This window comes from Mastigoproctus giganteus, chromosome 9 (genome assembly GCF_048544385.1).
Source record: "Mastigoproctus giganteus isolate SK-2022 chromosome 9, ASM4854438v1, whole genome shotgun sequence".
NCBI lineage: Eukaryota > Metazoa > Arthropoda > Arachnida > Uropygi > Thelyphonidae > Mastigoproctus > Mastigoproctus giganteus.
Window position 1 is genome coordinate 113,704,099 of NC_143583.1, and position 17,114 is coordinate 113,721,212.

Sequence of the window (17,114 nt, forward strand, 5' to 3'; positions counted from 1 at the left end):
TTGTACTCTCGTCACTTTTTTTTTTATACATTTCAGGAATAAGGTGTTCAAGGGGAATTTTTTTTATTTTTTTTATTTCATTCCTAAAAAGTGGAAGGAAATTGAAAAACAGTTTTTAGTTCACTTTTGAGTCTACCTTGGTTCTAGGCCTTGTTTCAAATACAGGGCCATACACATTTATTTTTACTAATATGAAAAATATAAGGAAACACAATGGTGTCATTAATGAGAAACAAAAAAACAGACTTCAGGATGCATCGTACCCTTAAGAACCTCATGTACTCTTGTGGACAGGTACTACTGGTTAACTATCACTGTTCTACAGCAATTTTTTTTAGTACATAAAGGTTAGATTATATGAAGCGCTCCATCAACAACATTGTCAACACTTACTATAAAAAACCAACAGGATTTTTGTATTTTTATTATCGTAATCTTTAATACACAGTGACAAAGAATAAAAATAATTGAGGATTTTAAGCAAAGTACCTGGAAATATTTGTGTAGACATTTCTAAAATAAAAAGCAAAAACAGACCTCATCTAAAAAAAAAAAAAAAACAGTACTACACAGATATAGGAAAAGAGCATACTACAACTAATTTGTTTGCCAATGTTGCTTGCACTTGAACAGAAATTAAATGTTTTGGTGGAATAAAAAGACCTACAACTAACTATTAAGAGTAAAATGAATTTGTGTGCGCAATATTACAACTTAATCACCGGTTTACTGAAATGATTCCTCCCTCCAACTTTCCAAATATAGTAAATATAAAATTCTTAACATGTAGTTATTAGATGGGATTTATCTTTAACTCCACAAAGACCGTTAATTATTTATTATTTATTTACATAAATAAAGTATTTACCTTAGATAGAAACTATTTGGATCACACAATATACTAAAAAAAAAAAAAAAAAAAAAAATTAGGTCTTAGAGAGATTATTACTTTTGGAAATGTATCATTGAAGAGTTATGGAACTTCTTAAAAGAATATTTTATTTAATTATACAATTTCACCAGAGAATTTATTTTGAAAGATTAGCACGTAACTTGGTTGCAAAATTGGGCGAATGTGGTTGAGTGAGCTCTTTGTCACTTGGCTTTATATTCACACCCTTAAAGCTTCTAACAGGATTTGCTTTGTGGGTTAGTTCAGCTCTTAACTTAATGATAGCTTCTCTCTCTTCCTCTTCTTCTAATTGCTGCCTTCTTACACGTTCTGCTTCCATTTCTGCCTCTCTTATTCTTTTGCAATCTTCAAATTTCTCTCTCTCAACTGCCCTCACCTCAGTATACAAATGGAATTCCTCTGGCTCTAAAAAAAGTGCATTTCTTTTAGTAAAATGACGAATAAGTACATATATTGTCATACTGTTCCCACTAATTTTCAATAAACAACAATTAAAAAAATTGTTTAAAACTTTTAAAAATTGTTTTGTTCACTCAAAAGTTTACTTTTGAGTGAACTTCTCTTTGAGAAGTTTTACTCAAAAATGTTTAAAACATTTAGCCAAAATTTTTAAGCTTAATAGAATGGTTATTTAACAATTAAATTATCTGCATAATCAATTTAACTTATCAATAATTGAATACAGATGAAAGGAATCATCAGGGAGGGGGAGTTCTTAAGAATTAACAATGTACCCATCAGTACCTTTCAAGAGCATTCTTAAAGATAGGTTAATGGCAATAGGTCCATTTAAGTTCAGCAACTGTGGGTAGAACTATGACCAAAATACCTTCAGTATAATTTAACATCACATAGCATTATCTTTTTGTCACTTCTCATATTGAATAGAACTGCTTGCAGTAACAGAGCTGTCAAAAAATCATATGGAAGTTTTATGACTGATTACAGCACATGCACTAGGCAATAAATGTGAAGTTTTGAAATTCAAATTATTTTAATTGCACTGGAGCTTGTTGCTTATATCTGCATAGCGTATTTGTCTGAAAAACTCAGAAATCATGGAGTTAGGTAGGGGGATTCTCTCTCCACTTTAGATTGGATAATAACAGCTTGAATTGAATACAACTTCAGAAATTCCTCTAGTCATTGACAAGAACACAATCAAAAGCTCTCCAAATGGGTAAATAGTAAACTATGAAATAGTATGCCAACTAAGCTGCCATGGAGTTTTGAGTTTGTAGCTCAAGATGAGATAAGAAATCTTCTGTAATATATAATGAGATCATCATATATTATAGAAATACTAAAGTTATTTGGAAAGGGGAACTTTCCAAATAACTTCAGTATTTCTATAATCAGATCCATTATATAACAGCTGTTTCAAGGATGGACAGTTTCAAAAGAATTATTTCTTTTGAAACTGTCAACATTATTTAAAAGGATAATTTAATGAATTTATGTTCGGTTTAGATCTTGGAATCCTCCAGTGACAGAACTTGAATTTCAAACAGCAAAGGCTTGGGTTTATGCTTACATTAGACACAGCAGCATCATCCATAAAGGTGAATCAGCTATTTGTCTAAAACCCAGAGCACCACTTTGACAGCCATTTTCAGACTTGCTAGTCTCTCATTCATGAGATGACAAGAAGCTTTCATTAGCAAATGTAAAGTTTGAGCAACTAAATGGTATAGGGAAGAAAAACTTCCAAATGAACACAATAAAGGTTATTTATCCCTCTAACTAATAATACTAGGTGGCTTCCATATCTTCAGATCTGACCTTCTGTATCATCAAACTGAAAATATAAACTGAAATCAGCAAAGTGCAGCACTTCATGAAAAAAAAGCAAAGTATTCTTTTCCACATCATTACAAAACAATTTTTTTGGCAATGAATATTTAATAAATCAAAATAGGGTTATTAGTCTTACAGTCACTACTTTAACTAAGGGTATTTAAAAATTACTGAGTGAGAAAGAACAACAATTAAACTAATTATATACCATTTAAAAAAATTCTATTTGTGATTTTGTTGATACAAGAAATTAATGAATGTGAAGAAATGATACTATGTAACAATTTTCAAAAAGATTTGGTTATTCACATTTAGCATTAGCATTAGTAGAGGCATATGATGCAAGAAAGCAAGCTTATTCAGCATCAGCCAAAAAAAAAAAAAAAAAAAAACCCTCTCCCATTTCACCCCTCCGTTCGTTCGAAATACCTGTCCAGTTGAGCTTTAAATTTGTTTAGGCTATCAACTTCAACAACAAGTGATGGAAGTCGGTTCCACCAACCAACCACCCGCTGGCCAAAGGCAAATTTCCGCACATCTATCCGACATCCGTCCTTCCTCAATTTGAATTTATGCCCTCTGAGGTGATTATTCTGAGAAAGATGAAGAATCCCATTGGCATTGAGCATGCTCAAACCATTCAAAGCCTTATACACCTCTATCAGATTACCTCGCCGGTGCCTAGTCTCCAGACTCTATAATTTGCAAAACTTAAGCCTTTCTTCGTAAGAGCAAACCTTTGTTACATTTACTAATCTTGTTGCCCTTCTCTGTACCCGTTCCAGCAGCTCTACATCCTTCTTGAAATGAGGCCTCCAGACCTGTATACAGTACTCAAGATGTGGCCTAACCATTGCCTTATACAAGGGAATAATCACCTCCTTATCCCTGCTAGAAAAATTCCTGTATATCATTGACAAGACACCATGAGCTACTCTTGCAGCTCGTCTGCACTGCTCAGAGAACTTCATATCTGCCGGCACAATTACCCCCAGGTCCTTTTCATTCTCCACCACTGTCAGTGTAGTACCACAGAGTTGATACATTGCTCTGGGGTTACTGTTACCCATATGTAGTACTTTACATTTGTCAATGTTAAACTTCATTTGCCACCTCTCAGCCCATCTGTTCAACCTTTCCAGATCCTGTTGCAGCAGCATAGCGTCAGTAGTGTCCTTAACGACCCTGCCAACCTTTGTATCATCTGCAAACTTAGACATTAAACTTGATATCCCATCATCAATATCATTCATAAACACCGAAAACAACAATGGACCCAACACTGAACCTTGAGGAACTCCACTAATAACATTAGTCCACGTTGAGCAGTGTCCATTGATTACCACTCTCTGTCTTCTGCCACTCAACCATCCCCTTATCCATAGCAGCAATTTGCCTCCAATGCCACACTGCTCCAATTTGTGCAGCAGTCTTCCATGTGCAACAGTATCAAAAGCCTTTCTAAGATCCAAATATATAATATCAAAGTTATTCCCTGCATCCAGTTCTTTTGTGACTACATCATAGTATCCAATCAAATTGGTCAGGCAAGACCTGCCCTTAACAAAACCATGCTGCGTCTGAGCTATAACTGAATTCTTGTCTAGATGATCCTGCAGTGCTTCTTCAACCAGTGCCTCCATTAATTTACCTGGAACAGAAGTTAAACTAACAGGTCTATAATTACTTGTGTCAGCCTTTGATCCTCCTTTGTGAATTGGGGTTACATTTGCACATCTCCAGTCTATGGGTACCTCCCCTGAGTCCAAAGAAGCTCTCATAATTATGGCTAGGGGTTTGCATACTTCCTTTGCTGCCTCCTTTAATATAACTGGATAGATCCCATCCACCCCAGGTGCCTTTTTTATGTTTATCCTCAACAATCTCTCCTCCACTTTCCTCTCAGTTATTACAAAATCATCCAGCTCACTGCCAATGTTTACTTTACCTACATCATTCTCCTTCCTGAATAACTCCTCATGCGTGAATGTAGATGCAAAATACTCGTTTAGATTGTTAGCCACCTGAGCAGGATCCTCAACTGTTGAACCATCAATATCCAGTGGACCAATCTGATTCATCCCTTTCCTTCTCGAGTTCAAGTATGTAAAGAACTCCTTTCTGTCCCTCTTTGCATCCCCTGCCAAGGACCCACCGCAGTCCGCCCCCGCCCGCCCAATCTCCCCCGTGACCCGGCCACAGACCAACTTATATCCATCATAGGCCCCCACGTCACCCACCAACGGGGGTGACGCGGGGGGGAGGGGTGCATGCATCCCATGCACCCCTCCCCCCCGCCACACGTCCCACCAGTCCATCCGACAACCATTCAGGCCCAAACCCCGAACAACACCTCCCAGTTGGCATGCAAAGCCCGGCAGCCACCAAGACCAGTTCCCTGAACGCCTCCCACCCCGAGCTTGCCGTTGGCAACATCATCAGCCGGCCCCACTGCATAGAACCCAAATACTGTCTCAGACCACCACAGTCGCCCCCACGAAAACAAACCCCCCCCCACCTCTGACGGCAGCCACCTCCCTGAGCAAATCCCACCCCAACACAACGTGATCACCGCCACCCAGCGGCCCATCTATCTGCAGGTTCCCAATGCATGAAGAATCACTACTGACAATCAGATCAAGAGCACTGCTCCCTCCCGCTGCCCCACGAACACGCCGATGCAGAAAACAATCATCCAACAAATCCACAAAAGCCCCGCCAGTGTGCGAGTGACCAACCCACAAATTCCAGTCAATATCTGGGAAACCAAAATCCCCCACTACAAGACTCTCCGATTCACCGGCCCACTCCATTTCCCTGCACAACACATCATTACACTCATCAGAGTCACTAGGCCCACTCCCACAGCACACTCCCACTCTCAACCCTGACCTCCCCACGCCCATGCCACACCAAACCGACTCGACACCACCCCGCCCATCGATGCCAACCGGCCCCACTTCCCCCAACTTCATGTGTCTCTCAATCAACAGCACAACCCCTCCTCCCCTGCCCATCCCTTCCATACACATTGCATTCCCCAAATTCCAGCTCTGCACCACCCACATCTGCGTGACACCACGTCTCTGACATCCCAACAACACCTGCCCCCGATGTCCTGAGCAACACCTCAAATTCACCAAACTTACCCACCAAACTCCCAGCACTGGTGCACACGCAGGCATACATGCACCCGCCTCCACTCCCAGCCATCCCAACACAACCCATGTGCCCACCTGTAACGCAATGACTACCAGCAGCCTCCGAAACATCCCGCATCCTGCCCCTCAGACCTCTACTCATTTGAACAGAAGCAGTGCAAGAACCACCTCCACCTCCGCCAGTGGCCACTGTCAATCCATCAGTCCCCGTATCCCCCCCCCAACCAGCAGCCCTCCGACCCACCCAACACCGCCTCGACAGCATCAGCAAAAACTCCTGCACCCCCTCCACCCAAGTGCATCCCATCCCTGTAGAAGCAATCTCTCCTGCCAACAAGCACAGCCCAGGCCGAAAAAAATTCCACCCCCCGAGCCCTGCACAATCCCTCCAGGGCCGAATCGATCGACAAGGCTCTCACCACATACTCCCTCCTATCGTGTCCGGGCAGAACCGCAGACACTTTCAAGCTCAACCCCAATTCACGGCCCCTCCCCAACAGCGACCTGCACTTGCCAAGCAATTCCGCCGGTCCCCCACCCCCAACATCACCAGTGCCAACGTGCACAACTACATCACCCCCCGCGCCCCCAAAAGATGATATCCGCTCCACAACGTCATCAACCCCCGCCCCCGGCAGACACACCCCGGTCCCACTCCACCCATCCCCCCCACAAAGCATGTTCCCCGCCTCCCCGACAATAGAGCCACCAACAACCACCAGCTCCCGCGGGACCAGCGCACTCCGCCCAGGGGGCCGCCCGACGACCAAGTGCAAGCTCCGGCGCCGATGTGGGCAGCTGAGAGCCTGATGGGCCCCTCAATCCACCTCCCTCGAGGGCATCCACCCTGTCCCCCAAGGTCCCACAAAGGCCCACAACAACGCTGAGCTGCCGCCCGACTTCCCCGCACCCCCCACATCGCGCACACACAAAGACACCCCCCCGGCAGCATCATGTCCCGTACCCGACTGCTCCGCAAACATCAAGCAAACAGTGCATTTTAATAGACTGTGATTCAGAGGGCAACTGCCCCCCTCAGTTTCCCCTGAACCACAGCACTCCCATTACCTTGAGCCTTTTGCTTTGCTGCTCTGGTCAGAGTCATGATTCCAATTTAATTCAATAAAATTGAAAACAAAAATTAAATCCTTAAGTTATATCCCAAAACAGTTATGTTATATATATATATATATATATATATTTTTTTTTTTTTTTTCGGTATCTAGTGTTCCCTTTATACAACTTCCGTATCACGTGTACCACTATAGTTATGTATTACTTATTTGTTACGATTAAGTCGTTATATATATATAGAGTTAAAAATACAATTTAATTGACAATAAAGTTTATCAAGATTAATAGATTTACTGATTAATTGACAATATTATATTATGCAGTATACTACACTAAGCTTATGCTATCGTGTAAAAATGGCGGGAATTCACGAACGGTATTTCTACGGACTCGTAAGTATTGATTAGCTTCGAAATCTCGCTATCTCAATTTAGAATAAACTAAGGATCCTGACTAGGTCTATAATCTACTTATAGAAGATAATTTGATATAACAATTGGTTAATAAATCGACTAAATTTGGTTAAAAGACCTCTTGTTCAATTTGTGACACGTGGATTTGATACCGTTACCGATACTAAGTAATATCTACGAAATCTCTGTCTAAGTTAAACTTTAAACTAAGTATCGTAACTAGGAATATAACGCTACTCTAGAAAATAAGTTAATATGACAATTTAAACTAATAAAGCAGAAAATAAATCAGGAAAAACTTCTCTGTTTGAAGAGCTTTAAGGAGCAATGTCTGCACAGGCTAACCTCGCACCCATTTAAACTTCTTGATGTTCAAGAATTTGGATATGCTGAACATGACCTTAGTTTTCCCATAACATTAATGTTTTGGCCAGAAAGATAAACATGAAAGAAAAACAAATATGCAATAATACTATATCAGATTTATTAACAATGATCAACAGAACAGATATTAATCTTTGCTACAAGCAAACAAGCTAAAAAAAAATCTTTTAAGAATGTACTTTTAAACAACTTTGTCTTTTGTGGTCAGCATGTCATCCTGAACCAAGAACAATGTATATTCACCCATTATAGCTTCATCCCCACCTTCCTTGGCAAACCTCCACTGATTATGTCTTGGTAGAACCTCTCCCCATGATCATCATCACAAACATCACAGATGTGGTATGAAAAAATTGAGGTGAAAATGCAAGTAATGGAGCTTGACTGACATTCTGTATCCAGTTTTTTCTACAATTTTCAATCAGCTTTTCAACTAAGTTGTGTCAACAATCATTATGTCAGCTAGTTCATAATTTTCACTCTTAATATTGCTAAGAATGCCACTTGACATGGGGCTAACTGACTTCCCGTCATTTTATCTTCCACTTCTTGCGAAGCCAACATCTGCTATACTTGTATACAAATAAATATATCACCTTTCACTTTTACATCGGTTAATTTTGGAAACAGATCGCATATACAGTACACCCCCATTTTATGATATTAATATGTTGCAGAGACACTATAGTATTGTGAAAATATTGTAATGTGAACCCAATAACACATTTATTGGGAATTCGTTCCAAGACCTCAAAAGTTGAAATTTTTGCCATACAACTAAACTATTTATCCTGAAAGAGGCCTCTGAGGTCGGGAAAACTCATGTCTAAAAAATATATAAATTCATACACCGACCATTGAATAAAATTTAAAATTTAATATGACTACAACTTTACACAAAAATATTTACACAAAAACTGTAATAAAAGATCATTTACAATAAAATTTGCTAAAATATAAAACATTAAAAGCGCTAAAAACCTGAAGCTTTCGGGAGCATCAGATCCCTTCTTCAACAGTGATATGACTTCCTGCAACATCTCCTTAAGTAGCAGGCTCACGGTACCTCCACACGTGGTATTTCTCCACGTGGTTCAATCGGCACATGGTCAGAACTGGAAGCGGAATTTGGCCATGGAGGAGTTGGAAAGTAGGGTTTTTAGTGGGTGTTCGTTTCCTATTAGGAATTGGAAAAGATATGTTGATGATACCTTTGCCCTGGTCCAGAAGGGGAGGGAGGATGATGCCGTTTGCTGGCTTAATAGCTTCTCCCAATTTATACAATTCACCTCAGAGGTGGAAACGGGTGGTACCCTGTCATTTTTGGATGTATTGATCTCCAGGGTGGGTTTTAGACTTAAGACGTCAGTTTTTAAAAAACCCATGTGTAGAGGTCAATACACCCATTTCAATTCAGCACAAGCTAGACAATACAAGAATAGTGTAGCAAAAGCTTTATTTGACAGAGTAAGATCACACTGTACCACTTCTGAGGATAAAGAAAAAGAAATTAATCGTGTCACGGCAGAACTTAGAAAGTGCGGATACCCCCAGAGGATCCTGGATAGATATAGTAGAGGAGTGTCCGAACGTAGGGAGTCGTTCGTTCCGGTAGCCGCTGCATACATCCCCTACTATCCGGGCCTTACTGAACATCTGGCAAGAATTTTACGGGGTTACGGGACAAGCTGTGTACAGCTTCCTGGGCAGAGGCTGTGCACAGCTGTGTCTCAGGTCAAAGACCGCATACCAAAAGATCTTAGTAGTGGAGTGGTTTATAGAATAGAATGCCCGGATTGTGGGGAGTGTTATGTGGGGGAAACAAAACGACGGCTCAGGGATCGTCTGGGGGAACATTTAAATGCCATAAGAACCGCTGAATACAACAAGTCTGCTGTGGCCGAACATTTTTGGGAGAAGCAGCATCAAATCTCCCCGGAGGACGCTATTATTTTGGCTCGTGCACATGGATACTGGGAGCGTAAATGGCTTGAGGGTTTACGGATTAGTTCATCCAGTAGGAATACCATGAATAGAGATAGAGGTATACGTATTAATCCTATCTTTGAAACAATTATATTAAGGTCGGATGAACGATTTTCTTTGCCACGTTCCCAAGACATTTCCGCTTCCAGTTCTGACCATGTGCCGATTGAACCACGTGGAGAAATACCACGTGTGGAGGTACCATGAGCCTGCTACTTAAGGAGATGTTGCAGGAAGTCATATCACTGTTGAAGAAAGGAGCTGACGCTCCCGAAAGCTTCAGGTTTTTAGCGCTTTTAATGTTTTATATTTTAGCAAATTTTATTGTAAATGATCTTTTATTACAGTTTTTAGCATTCTGCAATAGTTTATTGTAAATATTTTTGTGTAAAGATTGTAGTCATTAAATTTTAAATTTTATTCAATGGTCGGTGTATGAATTTATATATTTTTTAGACAAACTATTTATCTCTCTACAATGTGATTTTTACAATGAAAATTGTACATATTGATTAAAACACAACACAACACAAAAGAATCACTCCAACTAAAGGATGCAAAAACAAAACACATGGCCAACACGTTTACAAAAGCTGCTATTGGCTGAGAGGAAGGACCACGTGGTCCAGTCGGAGACAATCATAAGCCCATCCCATCGTAAAGTGAAATAAGTAGCCAGTTAACATGATCATTGGTTAGTGAATCAGCCACTTTAATTTAAAAAAAAAATTCAAATAATTAAAATACACTACACTTTCATTATTATCATATTTTCAGTTATAAGAATCAATTTTGATGTCTTTGTGATATTCTTCTAAAGCACATCTGGAGGTCACTACCATAAAACAATAAAAACATAATTTGCAGTTTCTGGTTTATTGGGCTTTTCTGTTAGTGCAATCTATTATAAACAGATAGTAAACTCGATCTTATTCAATTTGTGATATACCGATAGCTGGAATTCGGTGGGTTTTTATGTTATTATGGTGAAATGTGTTTCCCCTTCCTCTTTGCTCATATAAAAAACAAATTTTCAGAACCTTCTCTTCATTACTACTTTTTAAGCTTTGTAAACTTGCTACTCCGTATCTCGATTGCGAATATCGTGTTAGTTGCAATTTGTGCGTGCCGTGTTCTTTGTTATTGATTGCTTATCTTTTTTACTGTTTTAAATTTTTACAACCCCCCCACCCAAAAATGTCAGTGAACAGAAATATCAATTAGTTAATATATACTGTACATATTACAGTATTAATTAAGCTATGTATGTAAGCGTAAATTTATTTTTATTTTGCTAACCTGTGGAAAATATTCTTCTGATTTTCACGTATCATTTAATTTTGTTAACTGGTAATGTAATAAAGTGTAAATTTGTGATTTTTACTTATATAGCCTGTGGATAATATTCCTCCTATTTTCACTTATTAGAATTGGCATTTAATAGAATTAAAATTCAATTCACAAACATGATCACAATGACTGGTGCTTACCAGATATTGTATAGTCAATAGTATTTTATTATGGAGAGTCCATCATAAAGTGGTTTGATTATACAGTGAACCAATCGAAAAGCAAGGGTCCACTGTACAAGGAGTCACACCTTGAGGATCCAATGCTTTAACAAATTGATTGACCAGAGCCAGGTTGACATGGAGTGGTAAAAGCAAGACTGTTTCTTTGAACCAAGGGATGTTTATTATACTGTATACAGCAGGATAAAAGTCAATTCTGGAAAACCATTCTCTTCAGTGTGGCAGTAGTATTATTTTGTTCCAGAGGCAGAAGTGAAACCATCTCAGCATCTTGTACTCCCCCACAGATATCCTAATTATAATAGTCACACTTGATCTTTTTTTTTTTTTTTTTTTTTTTGATTTGGTAGTTGTTTTGGCGCATCGGCTTCTGTGGCCATATTGCACCTCCCAAGGTTTTTGCAGTACTTTGATCCAAGCCCGAGGCGGGAATCGAACCCGCGACCTTTGGGTTGCCGGGCAGGTACTTTTACCCACTCGGCTAGCCCGGTTGGCTACTTGATCTTCTCTAACATAACACGCTTTGTATTTCTGTAGTTTTCTTTTATATGAACAGATGCGCAACAGGAATCTAAGTGCATACATTCCCATTGAAGCAACACAGCCTTTGGACTGTAATCAATTCCTCTTAAAGACTAATCAAAATAATAGCAAAGAGATTCTGCAAGAGTGTAAAAACATGCATAAGTGACATATCTTTTTTCAGTATGTAGAAGTGTTGCAGCTTGGATCCAGTAGTTTCCATTCTTTTTAAATGAGATGTCAGTAGCTATGCAATGGATTTGGTTAAACCCAAGTCTCTCACTAAGTCACTGAATTCTTGCTGAATAGGGAAGTGTGGCATTTTCCTGAACATGCATCTGAAGTGTAATCCCAATAATCCTGTTCACCAGATTCACCATCCAGTTCGGAAGACTTCCTTGAAAGATGGATTGGGAATTGGCAGGTCTTCATTGTGAGGCACTGGAGCAATAGAGGATAGTATGCCTGGATACATTACAGCTTTTTGATCTGCAGCCATTTCAAATTTTGATATACCCACCATCTAAAAGCAAAAGGTATGAGGGTGCCCAAATCTCATCTTGACACCCATAGGCAATACAAAATAGGCTTCACATAAGGATCAAAAAAATAAGTGTTACCAATAATGTTATGTTCACCTGCTTCAAACCTACGGAATATCTACATATATGCACAATGAGTCTGGAGACAACTTATCTTTGGTAGCCACAGCAACCAGATGAATTTTTTTGCTATGGCAAAAAAAAAAAAAAAAGTATTACAGAAATAGCACAGGCTATTATAAATCACAGCATTGGTACATACTTATGTAATATAGGCAGTTCCCGCTTTACGAGTTCCTGGGTTTACAAGTTTTTTTTTTTTTTTAAACTATCAAGTATCAACAAAATCGAAAATATGAACATTAATTGCAAAAAATTAATGTTAAACATTCACAAATACTGCATTTCAAACCACGAGCACAGCTATACAATACAGTGTTCCCCGCTTTACGATATTAATCTGTTCCAGAGACACCATCATATCGTGAAAATATCATAATGTGAACCAATAACACATTTTTTTGGTAATTCGTTCCACGACCTCGGAAGTTAAAATATTTATAACTCTCTAAAAGGTCGTTTTTATAGTGCAAATTATATTAGTTACCAATTCAAATCACTAAAATGCACTACACTTTCATCGTTATCATATGTCCTGTTATAAAAACCAATTTTGAATGTCTTTGTGACATTTTTCTAAAGTACATTTTTGGAGGTCACGACCATAAAACAATAAAAACAATTTGCACTTTCCAGTTTATTGGGCTATTCTGTTACTGCAAGCAACCATAAACGGGTAATAAACTCCATGTTATTGCATTCGCGAAAATAATGATAGCTGGATTGTGTGGTTTTTCACGTTATTATGGTGAAATGTGTTTCCCCTTTACTGAAATCTTCAATCGTAAAAAACAAACAACTTTTCAGAATCTTCTCTTCATTCCTTTTTTTTTAAAGCTTCATAAACTTGTTACTCTGTGCAAATAGTGTTAGTTGCAATTTGTGTGTTCCATTAAAAAATGCTTATGCATGCTATTGAAATTTATAAAGAAAATAGAAGATTATCTTGGAAACAAACACCTGTTGAAGCATTTCTGAAGAAGACGACTCCTTGTGCAACAAACCAACGAGTGCTGAACCAATAATAAGTGATCAACGAGTGTGCATTTAGTCAATGATGAAGAATAACATTAAAATTTGTAAGTCATAAATAATTTCTTTATTATTATAATTTGCTTGATTTTACAGACTATGGTTTAATTTCTTTGGATAAATCAATCACTGTTTAAACAAACTAATTAGCTAACTAATTTCATTGTTGAGAACATAACCCCTATTTTAAACATTAGGTCTATGAGATTAATTCCAGCTTTATGAGCACATGCTAGGAACGAATTAACTCGTAAAGCCAAGAACTACCTGTATATATAAATGTTGCAGAACATCCATTGGATGTTGCAGAACATCCAACCTTCAATTACAACCAAAATATTGACACTACAGAAATACCAATAACACTGCATTCAACAGATGAAATACACATAAGAAACAGTTAAACATAAACAAAAACTTTTTTTGTTAGTGTTATTCAATTAAAAATTATTTTACTAGTACGCAATAAAATTTGGGATGAGAATCACTAGTTTATTCATATTGTTTTGTCTTATTTATGTTATAGTTGTGACATTTATTTCCTCATTAATAAAATTGTTTTATTTAAGCTGAAGCAGTTTTGAGTAAATTTATAAACTGATGTCTTTATTTCATTATACAAAGGGTACTAGGAAAGTTTTGCAATACAGCTTTGTTTATTTAATTTTTTCAAAGTAATTTCCTCTACATTCAATACACCTCTCCATCCTCCGAAACCAATCTTTAAACCAGTTCTGCCAAGTTTCACTAGGGAGTAAAGCACACTCATTGGCCCAAGCCCGTAGAAGGTCCTCATCACTGGAAAACCGCCTCCCTTTTAGCTTCATTTTCACATGCGGGAACAGTGCAAAGTCGCAGGGAGCAAGGTCTGGTCTGTAGGGAGGGTGCTCGAGAAGTTTCAGTCCTGTCGTGGTCAAATATTCGGTGCAGGCTTTGGCGCGGTGAGCTGGGCATTATCGTGATGGAGGTACCATGTGTCCATTCTTGACTTTGGCCGCAGGTTCTTCATATCCAATGACTTAGGCAGGCATTGTTCAGTATACCACTTAGCTGTGACTGTCTTCTGCGTGTCCAAAACGACACGTTCCACAATTCCACTCGATTTGAAAAATACAGCTATCATTTTCTTCTTTACAGATCGGGATTTTCTGACAATTATGGGTGTGTCGTCATCATCAAAGACCCAAACTTTGTTTTGAGCCTTGGTCGGCAGATCGTAATAGTACAGCCAAGTCTTGTCACCTGTCACGATGTTGTTCACATACCGAGATTGTCCCTTATCAAACTTTTTTAACATCTCCCTGCACCAAGTCACACGTCGTGTCATCTGCTCTTCAGTCAGTTGATGCGGCACCCAGAGAGAACAAAGTTTCTTCACGTGCAAATGATCTTGCAGAATCGAACGAATTGCTGGTGCATTTAGGCCCAAAGTATCCTCTATCTGTTGGTAGGTCACTCGCCTGTTTTCGTCAAGCATTTTCCTCACAGCAGTAACGTTTTCCTCCGTAACTGACGTTCGTGGCCTTCCCGGCCTCTCAGAATCCGCCAGAGTGAAATTTCCCCTTTGGAATTCTCTATACCACCTGAATATCGTTGTACGATGTGGACAATCATCATCTAGTGCAAGAGTCATTTCTTCTAAGCACTGGTCTATGGTTAAACCACGCACGAAATTATACCGCAAAACTGTCCTTATCTCATTTTGTGACCACGATGCCATCACAAGCACTTTACACTCTCACTACTAATGAATAACTGAGCCCATCAACTTGGCGCGGCGGCTACTATGCACGTATGAACATGTCTCAACAAGCAGCTTCCTGTGATTCATTGTTGTGTCATATTGCAAAACTTTCCTAGTACCCTTTGTATATATTAATTTTTTAATATACAGGGTGTCTCAAAAATATTGGTACAAATGTTTAGGGGAGGTAGGTAACATCTAAAGGAATGTGAATCGCATAGGAACCCATAACCGGAAACTTCACCGTAAGTCGGTACATGGCGCAGATCATCAGTTTGCAAGAGGGAAAATTTCTGGTTTACTCATTCAAGCAGTAGCGTCCGCACGAAGAGCATGCATCGATATACGAACTGTGAGCTGGCAGACATGCACCTAGTCTATGGATTAGCATAGGGCCCACACAGTGTGCGCCCCCATGCATCACAACATCGCTTGGCAATAAATGTGTGGACAGGTATGGTCGGTGACTGCTTAGTCGGCCCATACCTGTTACCATCCCGCATGAACTCCGCTAAATATTGGATCTTTCTTGAACAAGTTCTACCAGGGTTACTTGACAATGTTCCAGCAAATGTGAGACACAACATTTGGTTTCAACATGACGGGGCGCTTGCCCATTATGGAAGGTGTGTTCGTGACCACTCGAACAGGCGTTTTGGGCGTCGATGGATTGGCCGTGGTGGACCAGTTGCCTGGCCCCCATGCTCACCTGATTTATCCATCCTTGATTTCTTTCTGGGTGGGCCCCCTCAAATCTATCGTGTATGAATCGCCTGTGGAGACAAATGGATCTCGTGGCGAGACTCGTCTGTGCTGCTGCCAGTGTCAAAGAAACCCCAGGTGTGTGTTCGACCGTGTCCACCAATCCATGCTGTGTCGGTGTCACACATGCATTGCATCTAATGGTGGAACCTTTGAGCATCTGTTGTAACATCATGAAATGCATCCATCTCGTACTCCATTGTTAATATTATGTGAAATAAATGTTTGCCATTAATTAGTCTTGTGTCATTTCTGCTTCTAGTGCCTCTGCTACTACTTTCCCATGATGTTTCCGGTTATGTTGTTGTTATTTGGTTTTTAGGAGCTTTAGCAACTAAGGCCATATTGCTCCTGGGATATACGGTGGTCACGGGCTCGAACCTCGGTCTAATCAAGAAGCGTGTGCTACGCACTGCTGCTCCTGCCCACCTGGCTATGGAGGTGCCTTCCAGTTATGGGTTCCCATGCGATTCACATTCCTTTAGATGTTACCTACCGCCCCTAAACGTTTGTACCAATATTTTTTGTAAATTTAATTAATTCTCATACTCCAAGAGATTTTCATAAACAGTGCTGCTGGTATATGGGATTTCTGTGGAGGAAGAAGAAAAAAATCATTGGCTAAAAAGATAAACTTGCCATGTGCAAGTATACACCTTTCAAAATTTGTGGATGAAAATATACAGGATATTCATTTTAAACACAAACCCATGTTATTTGTATTAAGTGCAACACTACCAAGTAGCAATTGTTCATGTAATTGTGAAAGCGTGCTGGTGGAAGATGTATAACTGGAGAAAGAGATGGTGTGTTTTTTTTTTTTTTTTTTAAGCGAAATCTTACTTGGAAAGAAAATATTACAGTGAATGTAAACAAATATGTGGAAAAATTCCCTAAAGCTAATTGTTCATGCAAAGCTGCAATTTTAATAAGGAACATGAAAGAAGGAGTGTTCTTTCACATAACACTTTAGACAACATTAGATAGACAATATTGCAATCACCAAATAAATTTCTACAGAAACTCAGCATTCAAAAGGGAATATCACTTGTTTCAGCTCATTTCACTGTAAGAAAATACTAAGATGTTTTCCATATTGAATCCATAGTATGCATTAGTTTCAATTTCAGGA

General features: G+C 39.2%; 1 protein-coding gene across 1 annotated transcript in view; it reads right to left on the reverse strand.

The window, feature by feature from the left end:
• Nucleotides 1–1,028: 1,028 nt before the first annotated feature.
• LOC150080654 (targeting protein for Xklp2-A-like) overlaps nt 1,029–17,114 on the reverse strand; it is a 231,563-nt gene continuing 215,477 nt past the window's right edge. Inside the window, exon 14 of the mRNA XM_090380773.1 lies at nt 1,029–1,318. Coding sequence (XP_090236899.1) covers nt 1,029–1,318 — 290 coding nt within the window. The remainder of the gene's footprint in view (nt 1,319–17,114) is intronic.